The sequence below is a fragment of the Vombatus ursinus genome, unplaced genomic scaffold (assembly GCF_900497805.2).
Source record: "Vombatus ursinus unplaced genomic scaffold, bare-nosed wombat genome assembly UNPS02014812.1, whole genome shotgun sequence".
NCBI classification, from domain to species: Eukaryota; Metazoa; Chordata; class Mammalia; order Diprotodontia; family Vombatidae; genus Vombatus; species Vombatus ursinus.
Genome location: NW_020954590.1, coordinates 49,295,391 through 49,310,343, shown reverse-complemented (window position 1 = coordinate 49,310,343; position 14,953 = coordinate 49,295,391). Strand labels below are relative to the sequence as shown.

Below are 14,953 nucleotides of genomic sequence, written 5' to 3'. Positions count from 1 at the left end.
CCGAGAAAATTGTTCTTGCTGTTCAGTCATTTCAGTCGTGTCTGACTCTTTGTGACCCTATTTGGGATTTTCTTTTTCACTAGGCAAAATATACAAACCTATCTTTTTCCAGTGAACATCTATGGAAGACTTAAGCTCAATATTAGTGCAAGTAGTGATTGCATACATGCACATACATTTTTATATAGTACTTTAAGGTATATAAAATGCTTCACAAACATTATCTTACTTCATCCTCCAAATGATCCTGTAGGCAGTTTAAATATTATTCCCATTTTACCTGTGGCTTGTGAAGCATTGCACATTCAGCACACCGTGCCTGCACAAAAGTTATCACAGATTCAAGGTAGACTGTGAGTCTACATATATTCAAAACCATAGCTCATGAATCTCCAGTCCCTGATGAGGAGTTTAGCTCCTTGAAAGCAGAGATTGTTTTATTTTTTTCCCTTTTATTTTCTCCCCAGTACTTAGCACAGTGTTTAGTATGTGGTAGGTGCTTAAAAAATACTAGTTAACTGACATGTCAGTCAGAGCTATCAACTTGCCCTTAGCAAATATTATAGCAAAAATAAAATATAATTAAATATAGTGTAGTGTCATATAGTATGGTATATAAAGGCGGTGCAGTGGATAGAGTGCTGGGCCTGAAGTCAGGAAGACTCTTCCTGAGTTCAAATCTGGTTTCAGATACTTAGTATCTATGTGACTGTGGGCAAGTCACTTAACTCTTTTTGCTTCAGTTCCTCATCTGTAAAATGAGCTGGAGAAGGAAATGGCAATCCACTCCAGTATCTTTGCCAAGAAAACCCCAAACAGAATCATAAAGAGCTGGACACAGCTAAAACAATATAGTATATAAAATACATTTTTAGTATATACTAAATATATAGTATACATAGTATATTATACAGCATATATAGTCTACAAGATAGAGTAAAAACTAAAAAAAATCCCTCCTTATTTAGGCAGAATATGCTCCCTAAATTTTGGGTATAATCTCTTACATATTCTCCCACATACCTGCAACATCACTGGAACGAGTGGATACACATAGGGACTTATGTTTAGGGGAACACATATAGGAAACATATACGGCCAGAGTGTACACGTGAGGGGCATTTGATTCCACACAGCTGAAGGTGTGTGCTGGTGATGTCATCATGATGCTCCTCCTGTTCTGATCTCTTTTGTTCTTGTGTGGGGTATATAGGGTATTCTCTCTTCTTCTTCTTCTTCTTCTTCTTCCTCCTCCTCCTTCTCTCTCTTCTCTCTCTCTTTTTTTTTTTGGCTAGGCAATGAGGTTAAGTGACTTGGCCAGGGTCACACAGCTAGTAAGTATCAAGTGTTTGAGGCTGGATTTGAACTCAGGTCGTCTTGACTCCAGAGCCAGTACTCTATCCACTGCATCCATCTAGCTGCCCCTCTCTTTCTCTTTCCCTCCTCTCTCTCTTTCATATATAATGTATTCTCACTGGGCCTTGCTCTCTGCTAGTATCATGTAATTGCCACTGGATGTTTCTCTGTTTCACATCTGCCACTGGTCTTAGGTTTGCCAAATGTTTATGGGTTACCAGCTTCTGGGCTTCATCTCTTCAGGGAATATACTGGACATCTGGCTCCTGTCTGCTAGGGTGCCATGTCTAGAAATCTTTTCCCTTATAGGAACAGGCTGACATGTCTTTAGTTATAGCTGATGCTGCGAGCCACTATATCTAGCTAAGGGAAAAAAGTCAGACATGTTGCCCCCAGGTTAAGCCTGATTTTTGAACTCCCTTTCTCCTGCAAGGAGGATCCATGTCTTAATCTCACTATCTCACTTAGAGCTAGAAAGTCCTTATAACTCCAAGTTAATTCCCTATTATACATTCTCTATCTCCAAACCCATTTTAGGGGCCTTTGCCAAAAGAACCCCCAGAACTATGTGGGTTTGAGCCCCCACAGTTTATTTCTGGGACCCTCAAATACTTTGGAACTTGCCATGCAAATAAATCTAAGCAAGGAAAAGAGCTAAAAGGGCAGATTTTTTGTTTTTATTATGTATACAAAGCTAGAAAAACACCTCCCAAGCTTTGAGCTGTCCTATATCCATATAAAACCAACACTGAGCAGTGAAGACATTTATTTAGTGTTTCCCAGCTGGTTAGTGATAGTCAGTTTTCACCTCCATTTACTCTGACACTAAAGAACAAGCACACTTTATACAATACCATCCTACCTCCCTAATGAAAATGGAGCATGAACTTATTGAAGTCAAGACTGAGTTTAAAAGATGCTCTTTTTTTTTTTCAAGTGGAAATAAATTCTGCTGTCTGGGCAAAAATCTACATGCTCAGTATAGTTACTTGATTTATACAATTTTCTACTTCCTTAAAAACCTTCTTGTGGTAGTAGCTGCTATTCCTGCTTGTTGCCTGCTTCAGCTCAAGCTAATTCGAAATTGTAAGGATGTGGAAGATGATGAGCATTGATCATAGAGGAAGGAAGGAGAAAGTGTGTTTTTTTTTTTTTCCTTTTTAGTGAACTGAGCTTTCATCTTTCCTAGGCCACTGTTGGGGAACCATTTTCCATCCCTTCACAACAGGTAGCAAGTCAGGTATCTGAAGATCTCATTACATATAATAATAATTGTTAGCATTTAAATAGTGCTTTAAAGTTTGCAAAGAGCTACTAGACATATGTTCTTTCATTTGTTAATGTCACATTTTTGCCAATGTATTCCCTTGAAAATGGCCTAAATTCTGAGTGTGTGGAGAGACATCTGGTCTATACACAGTCAAATATATAGTCATATATACATTGATTGCCTCATAATGTTTTAAACCAACTGATTTTATTGAATAAATCATTAAAAGCCTCCCAATTGCCTTCTGAAAATTGAAACATTCTTGTTGGAAGAAAAATACTGACTATGGCATGAATATTTTCAGCTGTTCAAGCAGCACTAGCCTTCTTTTCTGATGTATACATTAGGAATTCCTTGGATTTTTTTCAAGTTACTTCTCGAGACAAATCACAATTGACAGATGAAAAACAGGAAGAAAGGGGGCGAAGTTTGCCCACAAAGGCCTTGGAGTCGTAAGAAGCCTTACTCCTTTGAGGTTGAGCTTTGGAGCAGGGTAGCTGGAAGTCTAAACCTTCAGGCCTCTAGCATCGCTATCGTGAACTGTTCGTTTTGTTTCTAGTAAACTCCAGGCACAAAACTAAAGGGATGTGCAGGTGGCGTAAATTACGGCAAGTGGTTGAAATGACGACAAATCACATAATTGATAAAGTTGAACTATTTCTTTATTCTTTAAAAATTTTATTTAAGATAGATAGCAGCACTGCCTAGGCAGCTCCTTGGCGAAGGGAGGGTAGGATATCTGGTGGGTGGAGACCTTACCCCTGAGCATGGGCAGTACCCAATGCCTGTTTTAGACATATTTTACTTTAGTTTTCTGAATGAGGGGAGAAATTAGAGAAGGACTCATAGGAGAGAGGGGTTGGGAAAAGTTCATTTTCAAGATTGTGATTTAGTGGACTTTCATTTATTCTCAATTTTCAGAACCTATGTGCTTTGGAACTACCTTTCTGAAACTTGACGCAAAAAATGAAAACACTTCAGGCAGCACATAGTTTATTTCTGTCTTTCCAAAGACAGCGCTGTTGGCGAACTAACACTTGGATCACTTGGCAGGACGCGCCTGCTGCTGTGGGGTTCCTGGGATGCTGGGCACGTCCGTAGAAACATAAGTGGAGCCCTTCAGAGGGCCAAGAGACCTTCTGCATTTTCCAATGAACACCTTCCCACCAACACCACCAATACAAAGAAATGAAAAATGGCCTTTAGACAGCCACTTCTTTTAAACATGACAGAGCAGGATCACTGGGCAGCGATCGGCCCTGTGACCAACACAGACCAACTTTAACCATAATTGGCTGTCTAGACCTGTACAAAATCATAAACTTCTCATTGCCAAAGTCTATAAAGCTATTTCAAGTTAGTGAATTGGAAATGATACACCCATATACATATATGTATATGCATATATATACATTTATATACACACATATATGTATATATACACATACATAAATATATATGTGTGTTTAATTTTTAAAAAATCTGAAAAACATCCTTTACTATGGGGAAGAGCTGCATCTGACTAGAAACTCTATGAGTTATTATTAGTACCATTATTGTTTTCTTTGGCTTCATGTACTATGTTGGTAAAATGACCATAAAAAAGAAAAAATATATAAAAAAGCAAATATTTTGTACAAAAATACAAAGTTTTAAAAGCTCTTAAAAGTATATTCCATATTATTACTAAGAGTTTGGCCTATATATATGTATATCTGTATAATCTTCCTACATTTGGGATTTTAGCAAATGTAACACACTGTTTACACAGTAGATGTTTAAGCTTTTCCTATAGCTGAATAACAAAAACACTCTTTCAGAATGGAGTATCCCTGTGCTTCTGAAGTGAGAGCTCACATACTTAGGTGGTTATTGGCTGAGAAAGGCTATGGGATTCCATCCAGCTGTGCACTGACCATCAACTAGGTCCCAAGTCCTTGAGTAATGGTGGAAGGGAAGAAAGATTTGCAGCAGGAATTTTTGTTGAACCAGTTCTCAGTGCTTTCTTTTTCCACGGGGTGAGAAGATGATCTAGTCAGAAAGGCACATCCTTTGCTTTTGGGAGATATCCAGAATTTGTGTCCATGTCTGTCATTTCACAGCTTATTATAACGCAGAAGTTGGTGCTAAAAGGAACAAGACCAGTTTTAATATTTAATCAAGTTAACATTATATTAAAATAACAAAGATTACCCAATTTGTTCTACTGCTCAAGATTCTAAAATGCATGGTTTAAACAATAATATATATGATTTCTTTTTAAAAATAGATTTTCACTGATATCTTTTGTTTTTACATAGGCTAGATTTACTCTTGTATCTTGCCCCTCTCCCCACCTGAGAGCCATCTCAAGTATATATAATTTCAAAAAAATGAATAATTAGCAAGGGAAACAATTACAACCTTTGACACTCCCCCCCCAAAAAAACCCCAAACTAGTCAGATTCAAGGGCCAGATGCTCATCCTTAGAGGCTATACCACTGACAATCAATTGGCTAAACTTGATTCAAATAAATCATAAATTTGGATTGCTTTAGACCCCATTCTTTTAAATAAGTTGTAGCTCTGGTGAGGGAAACTGCATTAAAATCTCCAGTGTAAAAGAAGCAGATGTGTAAGGAGATTAGGTTAGAGATGTGAGATATTCAGAATAGAGCAAAGTGAAAAAAAATCTCATAAAGGCACAGTGGGGACCTTTGGGGTTCTTATGTTGCCATTGTCTCTTTTTATTCTTAATTTTTTTCAGTAAACAAATACTTCTTTTCTTTCCCAACAAATTTCTTTTTGAAAAAAAAAATAATGATGTTGTTGCCCTATGATAGGAAAATTTAATAAATGCTGTTGTATTGGATTAGTCAAAAATGATAGAAGTTATATGGATAAAACATCCATTGGTAGTGACCCAGGCGCTACGATTCTTCCTTTTAAGAACCCCATGCTGCTTACCTGGCTCCCTGTCTTTTTCACAAATGAAGTTGTTAATGTCTTCACATTGGAAATCATTCCACTGCCCAGCATAGATTAGCCCAGCACAGTCTTCTCCTGGTCCATGGCCATGACCCCAGTTATCAGGTTGTCCAGTTTTCCAATTTCTTTTGCAAAAACAAAAATTGAGTATTATTTGCACAGTGCAATGTCTTTGATCAAGAGAAGAAAAGTAAAAAATTTTTTAAAAAATCAAACCATTGTATCTTTCCTGAAATGAAGATACATTATTTAAAAAACAGTGCATGCTCTTTTTGGGAATGAGAAGCATATGTGCAGCTGCTGAGAAGGGAATCTCTCAAGTCAATACAATGGGGATGTCAAGGTCAGGAGGCCTAAAGTCTGATTTCCATGTTGCATTCCCTGGGGTGTTTGTTTACCTTGCCCCAATAAAATCAACTCAGTATGCTATTTCAGTGCAGAGCTGTGGGGGAAAAACACCCCAACTTTCAATAAATTATGTAGTTCATCATGATGAGTCAAATGATAAATTTTTAACATAGGTCATAGTTTTTGATAAGGGACTTTGGAAGTCATGTAGTCTTATACTTTCATTTTACAGACGAAGAAACTGGAGCCCAGAGAGCTTAATTGACTTGCTCAGTATCACACAGTAATAGAGCTAGGATTTGAACCTAGTCTTAAGGTTCTAAATTCAGTCTTCATTCCACTGGCTTTGAGAAATACGGGAGAATGTGGTTTATATTTGTACACGTGGGAGGATGTTATTGCTACACATTGTTTTTTCTTATTTCTTCTGAGCAGAGAGACTTTTGAAAATTCATTTGGATCTTTATATGATTTGAAATATATGAACATAAATAAGAACTGAAAATAAGACCAGAATTGTTAAGAGTAATAATAATAATTAATATTTGCCAGCCATGTGCTAAGTGCTTTATACTTATTATCTTATTTGATCCCCATAACAATCCTAGGAGGTAGGTGCTATTATTATCCCTACTTTCCAGATGAGGAAACTGAGTCAAAAAGAGGTTAAGTGACTTGCCCAGGATCACACAGCTAATCAGTGCCTGAGGTTGGATTTGAACTCAGGTCTTCTGACTCCAGGCCCAGTGCTCTATCTACTTTGCCACCTAGTTTCCCCAGTATCCAAAGAAATATTTTATGCATCTAAAATCCCTGTAATGATAAACAAATGGCTATGACTTCTTTGGTGGTTGTTGTGTCGGTTGCCCTAGCTGAGAAACATAAATTTAATTTCACTGTTATGAATATTTCAGTTTTTTCAAGAAATTAAAAACCAGAAACAACAAGAAAACTTCTTTAGGGTGGCTTCATTTGAAGGCGTGTTAACTTTGACTGTATAATTTGAAACAATGCTTAGGATCTTTGTTTGGCAGAGTTAGCATTTCTTGATTATGTTTTCATTTAATAAATTAGATGTACTTCTAATCTCAGCCCTCAGAAATAGTTTCTGTTTCCCCCTCTCTAAGAAACAGGTTGCTACACAGAAGCTTGTGGTTGCTGCCTGAAAGGATGCCATGATCAGCTTCAGGACATGCCTGCCTGATGTGGAGGGTCTGAGAGAACATCTGGAAAAGGATGCACACAGCTTTCCGGAAACGATGAGTCATCTTCCCATCATAACATGCAGTCCTGAGGTTACTCAAGGACACCCCATATCATCAGAAACTTCTAAGGGCGAGACCAGCAGCTCCAAATCATGTTTACAAAAGACACCTAATGTTGACAGCAAGTTTAAAAAAACACACAAGGTAGAATGTCCTCTCAAATGTGTATTTTGGGGTATTCTTTATGAAGAGTGATTAAAAGACCATATTCAAATCTATTTAGTAATGTAAAGATAATTTGAAGGAGGCTATAACAAGATATGAACTAACCTCTGAGTTTTGACCTTGTTTAGCCTAGAACCAGGTTTCAATATCACTTCTCATCTTGTCCACACCATGCTTCCCTCTGCTCCCTTTCCAGCTCTCCTTTATGTACTATCTTCTGCTATTAGAATATAAGTTCTCTGAGGGCAGGGAATGACCCAGAAATTGATGTATTGCCTGGCACTTGGGAAATTCTCAGTAAAAGCTTTTTTTCTATCAACTAACTAACAAACTACCTTATATCAGCCCCAAAGTAGAAAGATAATTTTGAGGATGGTGGGAAGATCCCAAAGGTAGTTGAGGAAGGTAAGGAAAATGCATAGAGAATTGGAATGTAGAGTGTTTGTTGAATTTACATTATCTTCTGTATTTGTTGATTTTGTGTCATCTTGTCTGACTTATCAGCAGGTGTTAATGGTACACAAGTTATTGAACAGCACAATATTACTCATACAGTCTCCTAATTTTTGTAAACAAGTGAGGTTGGACTTATATTTTAATTTTGCTCAGTGCGCTGAGCACCACAGCGGATTGGAGTGTCAGAGACCATTGTGTGGTTCACAAATGTATGAACAAGGGTTACTATAGCTACTTCTTCCCCTCTACCCCTACCCTATACACTTCTCAGTTAATTGATAAACTGGATGAATCTTACATAGAAAAGTAATGAAAAAGCATTTAGCACATGTGGCACAGTGGATAGAGCACTGGGCCTAAAGTTGGGAAGACCTGAGTTCAAATCTAGCCTCAGATACTTACTAGCTATGTGACCTCAGGCAAGTCACTTAACCCTGTTCACCTCAGTTTCCTCATCTGAAAAATGAACTGGAAAAGGAAATGGCAAACCACTTCAGTATCTTTGCCAAGAAAACCCCAAATGAGATCATGAAGAGTTGGACATGACTGAAAATGACTGAACAACAAGAAATGTTAATTGTGTCAAGCACACAGAAGGGACAAATAGAAATGTTTTTATTTGGTTCTTCACTTTCAAATTATTTTCCATGCAGCTGAGTTTAATATGGGAGGAGATAGATAGACTAAAGGGTAAGTGGTTGGCAATTACAGAAGTGCTGTGGGGCTTGCTATCCAGTAGCATTGTCTTTAATTTTTATCTTAACTAACAAAATAGTCTTTAACTTTTTTCATGCGTCTGATGTTCTTCCTTCGGAACCAGACACAGAGTGAACAACTGGGGCTGGGAGCAGAGAAAACAGGGATGTCCCCAGAGGACAGATAACATCAGCATATGGCAGCTGCAGAGCTAGACTCCAGCTCAGTATGAGAAGAAAAGCAAATCAACTGCCTCCCAAGTAGACTTGTCCTGGAATGGGCCATGTGGGGAAGTTGTCCATTATCTACCCCTTAGAGGTCTTTATATGAAATTTAAGTGATAATGTTCAGGAATCATGGGGACACCGTGCAGGGGGCCCATGCTTCTGGTATGAGTTGAACAAGATGACCTCTAAGCTTTATTTTAGGTCTATGATTTTGATCAATTAGTATTTATTAAGTAATTATTATGTGCCAGGCATTGTGCTGAGCAGTGGGGATATAAAGAAAGGCAAAAAACAGTAACTACTCTCAAGTAGTTCACAGTGTAATAGGGAAACAACCTGAAAACAATTATGTACAAACAATATACATATGGGATAAATTGGGAGCAGCTAGGTGGTGCAGTATATAGAGAGCTGGGCCTGGAGTCTGGAAGATTCACTAGCTTATTAGGGCAAGCACCTGGAAGGGACAGGAGGAAATGGAATTAAGAGTATGAATAGATGGGATGATCTTGGCAATGACCAGGACCACAGAAAACTAGCTGTGTGACCTTGTCTCAGTTTCCTCATCTATAAAATGAGCTGGAGAAGGAAATGGCAAACCACTTCAGTGTCTTTGCTAAGAAAATCTCAAATAGAGTCATGGACATGACTGAAAAAAAATGAACAACAACATTCTCAGAGGGAAGGCACTTGAGGAGGACAGGGAAAGGCTTCTTGCAGAAGGTGGGATGTCAGCTGAGACTTGAAGGAAGCCTGGGAAGCTAGGAGGTGGAGATAAGGAGGGAGAACATTCCAGGCACGGGGGATAGCCGATAAAAATGCCCTGGAGATTGGAGTGTTGTGTGTGAGTAACAGCAAGAAGGTCAGTCTCACCGAACTCCAGAGTATGTGGAGGGTAGTAGGGTGTAAGAAGACTAGAAAGGTAGGGAGGAGCCAGGTAAGGAAGAGCTTTAAAATCTACATGAAGAATTTTATATTTGATTGTGGAGGTAAAGAGAAGCCACTGGGTGTGGGAGGGTGTCACATGGTCAGACCTACGTTTTAGTTTTTTTCTTTTTTTTTGGTTAGGTAATTGAGGTTAAGTGACTTGCCCAGAGTCACACAGCTAGTGAGTATAACGTGTCTGAGGCCACATTTGAACTCAGGTCCTCCTGACTCCAGGGCTGGTGCTCTTTCCACTGTGCCAACTAGCTGCCCCCAGACTTACCGTTTTAGGAAGATCAATTGGACAGCTGAATGGATGAATTGAAGTGGGGAGAGACTTGAGATTGGGAGACTAATTAACAGGCTATTGCAATAGTCCAGGTGAAGAAGGCCTATACTAAGATGGTGGCAGTGTCAGAGAAGAGAAGGGGGGTACATCCAAGAGATATCCAGAAGGCAGAATTGACAAGATTTGGCAACTGATTGGATATAGGATGGGGTGAGAGAGAGAATGAGAAGTCAAGGATGACTCATTGTTTTCAAGCCTGGGTAACTGGGAGGATGGTGTCCTCTCAATAGTAATACAATGTAGATGGCCTCGAAATGTAGCTGAAGTAAGGACAACAGAGGGACAATTTATCAACAAGCATTTATTAAACCCCTACTATGTACCAGGCACTATGCTAAATGTTGAGGATACAAAGAAAGGCATAGAGATTATTAACCTAAGGACAAGCACATTGGGATGTTTGCATGACAAAACTTGTCAGAAATAATAGCATGGGATCAGAATAAAATACAGTGACCTAACACATTTACAACTGTGGAGAGAAAAATGGGGTAGATCAGATAAAGATCACATAAATATCATATATATTCTGGTGAAGAATTCCAGCATAAATTGTAACTGAAGGCCGGGAAACAGCCTTCTCTTTATCCCACAAACACTTATTGTTTTTTTTCTACCTGCATATATATTTGCATTTTTCATATTTAAATGTTTCCCTTGGTTACATATTATATTTATGAGTGCTATCTCACAGCACAAGAGGCTGAAGCTATAGATGGGGAAAGTGCCTGAATCTCATGCAGTGGTAGGCATAAATCAGCAGCAAATTCTAGCAAGGCATTTGTCAATCAGTCAATAAATATTTATTTAGTGCCTACTATATACCAGGCTAGGAATACAAAAAAAGCAAAAGCATTTTCTGCCCTTGAGGAGCTCACAGTTGAATGGAGTTATTTGTACAAAGCATTTCTGCTTTAATAACCTGTTTTGAGTCCACTAGAAGACTTTGAAACTGTTTTTACTACATTGATAAACTTACCCACAAATAGGAAAACCTCCTAAAAGTGTTCCAGCATTCTCAGAGCTATACTGGTTGGTCTGAAAGTTCCCAGAATATTTCATTTTCATCTAGAGAGAGGCAGCCCTCAAGTTCTAAATGTTGGCCATGGTCCTTTCCAGACTCCCAAACCAATGTGCTTTTTCTTACTGCCCACAAAATCGACCGAAATTTCATGGCCAAGAAACTCCCCTTGGTGAAGCTCTGGCCTTATAACTGGGAAGTGTTACTAATAAGAACTACGCCTTCGCTAGAGAATCCCTTCCTGGTACAGCGGTTTGCACTGAAGAGGATTTCTCCCTGGTGGTTTGGCCCATTGCTATTCTGGCTGAATTGTGATGAGTGAAAATGGAGTGAGTTATTGCTTATGCCCCTCCAAATATGCTCTTGCCCTTGGTGTTTTGCTGTGTAAGTATTATTCCTTTGTCTGGATAAGCTTATTGCTGGTCAATGGGATCCTAGCTACAATTTCAATGTACAAAATAGTCACTCTTTAAGGCATTTTTTTTTTCTATCATAGTCAGTTCAAAGACATGAGAAGGATGAACAATTAGAGTGAAAGAGTATGTACAGACTATGTTTCCATCTTTTGTAATGCTGATGCACATTACAATTGCATGAATGTATATCACAAAAATCTTACATATCAAGATGTGGTGACTTCAGGTATGGGCAGATCATGGGACTGAGAATGCTGGCCCACCCTGGGGTAGCATTCCCCTGAGGGTCCAGGGAAAGACCATGGCATTGCTGCTCTAGGGTGCACCGGCTCATACTCATCATTTGGGGTTTTCTTGGCAAAGATACCGGAGCAGTTTGCCATTTCCTTCTTACAGATGAGGAAACTGAGGCAGACAGAACTAAGTGACTTCCTCGGGGTCACACGAGTAGTGTAGGAAGCTGGATTTGAACTCAGGAAGAGTCATCTTCTTGACTCCCAGCATTCTATCCACTGAGCCACCTAGCTGCCCCAATCACGACAGAACAGTGTCATTTAAAAAAAAAACAAACATCCAGTTGAAGGGGGCAGGGGGAGGGGGTCAACAGTGTCAAACTCTGCAGAGAGGTAAGGTAGGATAAGGATTGAGAAAAGGCCAATGGCTTTATTGATGAAAAGATCGTTGGAGACCTTGGGTAGAGCAGTGTCATTTGAATGATGGAGTGAAGTCACAATGCAGAGGACTGAGAAGTGAGTGGGAGGTGAGAAAGTTAAGTCAATGGGTGTAAATGACTTTTTCTAGAACTTTGGCTGTGAAAAGGAAGACAGGTACAGGCTGATAGTTGAGAGGATGGCAGGGTCAAATGAATTTCTTTTTTAAAAGAATGGAGAGACTTGGGGGGCATTTGTTGGCAGCAGGGAAGGAGAAAGTAGATACAAACAGGCTGGATGTGATAGATGGAATGTGTATAATAAAAGGGGCAAGCACCTGGAAGGGACAGGAGGAAATGGAATTAAGATTATAAATAGATGGGATGATCTTGGCAATGACCAGGACCACAGAAAACTAGAAACTTCCACAGAAACTAGAGCAAAGGAGAGAATAGGGGAGGGTGCTGAACTGATTGTAAATGCAGAAATGGGAAGGAAGGGGAACATGTGATGACTGCTTCCATTTTTTCCAGTAAAGTATGTGGTAAGATATATATCATGAATGATTTTTCATTACATTTTCCCACAGGAAGCTGTGATTAGGCAATTTAACAACGTGTGGAGTCCTCTCTCTTTCAGTTCATGCAGCATCCATTATTATCCATTTTGGTATTTCATTTTGGAGGCCTTGCATTATCTCTGAATATTTTATTCTTGCCATACTATACTTTAAAATTTGAACCTCAAGATTCTTATATTTACATTTATTCCTTTCTGTGGAAAATGAGAAGCAGAATCTGAGTACTGCGGCTATGATGCAAAAGCCCAATTCTCCCAGGGTCTCCGAATATGCGTCTGTGGTTGGGGATTGCATTCCAAACCAGATAGCTTGCTATTTAATACTTATCTGAGTCCCAGGTACTACCAATGGTGCTTCATTCCTAAAGCACATAATTCTTGCTGGAGCCTGGGGAAGGAGAGCCAGGTTTCATCTTGGGAGAGCTGGCTTGGATTGATCTGCTCCTGCTCAATCCATTCCATATGGGCCAGCATCGGCTTTTTCTTAGAGAAAAGGATTAAGATTGGATTTCTTGGATAGTCCAAGCCAGAGCTTTCCCTTTTCTTTCCTTTTTTTTTGCATTTATAGGCATGAGGAAAGTGCTGCAATTGTGGAGGAGACCTCTCCAAATAAAAAATAATGATCCTGGCATCCTATCAAGCAAAGAAAGCCAATCTTCTTTTCTTTAATGGTCTATACCTCTGCCCTCCCCCTCCTCTGCCATTTTCCTCTGTAGCTTTTGCTTCACTTTTTTTATTACAGCAACTTCAAAGGATTTTTACCCTTACCCAGGCTGGATGTGTGAGGCAGTATGGTATGTACCAGATAGAAAATTAGCCTCAGAGCCAGGAAATTCAAGGATGGCCTCTGACTTTCAAGTACATTCACATATGCCTCTTAATTCTAGTGCTTTCCCTCTATTGATTATCTCCAATTTATCCTGTAGATAGCTGGTTTGTACATAGTTGTTTGCATGTTATCTCTGCTATTAAACTGTGAGCAACTCCTTGAGGGACTTTTTTTACTTTTCTTTGCATCTTCAGGTCTTAGCACAATACCTGACACATAGTAAGTACTTAGTAAATGTCTATCAATTGACTGACGCATTTGATGTTTTTACCTATGTTTTACTTGATGAATCCAATAACTATCTCCTTAGAAAGCTTCCTACTGCATCATGCACTTAAGAAGAAAAGTTTTATTTTGCATTCACTAGCAGATGTATCCTCATAATTTCAAGTCTTGTGTCCCCCTCTTTCACTCAGGCCATTTGATTCAATACTTCAGCAACACAGTTGGTGGATCTTTGATCTCCTTAATATGTGTGCTCCTTCCAAAAGCATAGATTGCAACCAATTCACACCTTCTTATCCTGTGTGGATTTGTTCATGTCTTCCCAAGAATCTCCCATAGGGTACCTACTCAATGTGTTGTTGTTTCTCTTGTTCTTGAAGTTGACCAATGCCATCAGGAATGTGATGTCTTGACTTGCAAGTGAATTGGATATAAGTGAGGCAGGGCTATGCAAAATCATCAGCCTCACTCTCTCCTCCAGAGTCATCACAGTCCAGTGGCAAGACATAGGTCAAGATGACTGGTGATGGTCACTCAATGTGCTAAAGGTCTTACTGCAATATCCGGGCATTCTTTTGGAGGCATCTGGCATTTGCCTTTGTTTCCTAGGTGTGTACATTTATCAATCCTAAAGCTCCTCTGAAGTGTTATTGGTTTAAAAATGTTTTCTAAATTCTGAAATTCTACATGCTCTGTGAAGGCCAATTAATATCACATTACTGCTTGAGTGTTCTTGAATTATACTCCCTCTTTATCTGGTTTAGTGGAAACATCCCTGGACATGAAGTCAGAAGAACTGGATTTAAGCTCTGGTCCTACTATTTATTTACTAACTGTGTGACTGGGCAAGTCATTGGCCATCTCTGAGCCTGTTTCCTCCTCTGTAAAAGAGTATAATTCTTCATGCCCTTCCTCCATCCCAGCACACGGCAGTTAAGTCACATGCTTTGGGTTAGGGGAGCCTGAGCCTGGACCTTTGGCTGCTGCTTACTACTTCTGCTTTGTGTTCTTCTCTTGAGCAAGGTTGACTAAGTAGTGACCCTGACATGGACATTTCCAGCCTTGGAGGCAACATTGAAAGAAGGCCTGGAGATCATGGGTTCTTTAATGGCAGGAAGGAATTCTGCTTCAGAGAGGCTGACCACCAACAGAAGGAGGAGTCCAACTCCTGGTCAGCCTTGGCAGAAGAATTAATTAGACAATGTAGAA

At 39.3% G+C, this 14,953-nt stretch overlaps 1 protein-coding gene across 1 annotated transcript in view; it reads right to left on the bottom strand.

The window, feature by feature from the left end:
• Positions 1-3,270: 3,270 nt before the first annotated feature.
• Positions 3,271-14,953, bottom strand: part of LOC114054313 (collectin-12) — a 231,053-nt gene continuing 219,370 nt past the window's right edge. The window contains exons 9-10 of the mRNA XM_027877531.1: positions 5,574-5,719; positions 3,271-4,752 (exon numbers count right to left, since the gene is read on the bottom strand). Of these exons, the coding sequence (XP_027733332.1) occupies positions 4,733-4,752; positions 5,574-5,719 (166 nt within the window). The 3' untranslated portion in view covers positions 3,271-4,732. The remainder of the gene's footprint in view (positions 4,753-5,573; positions 5,720-14,953) is intronic.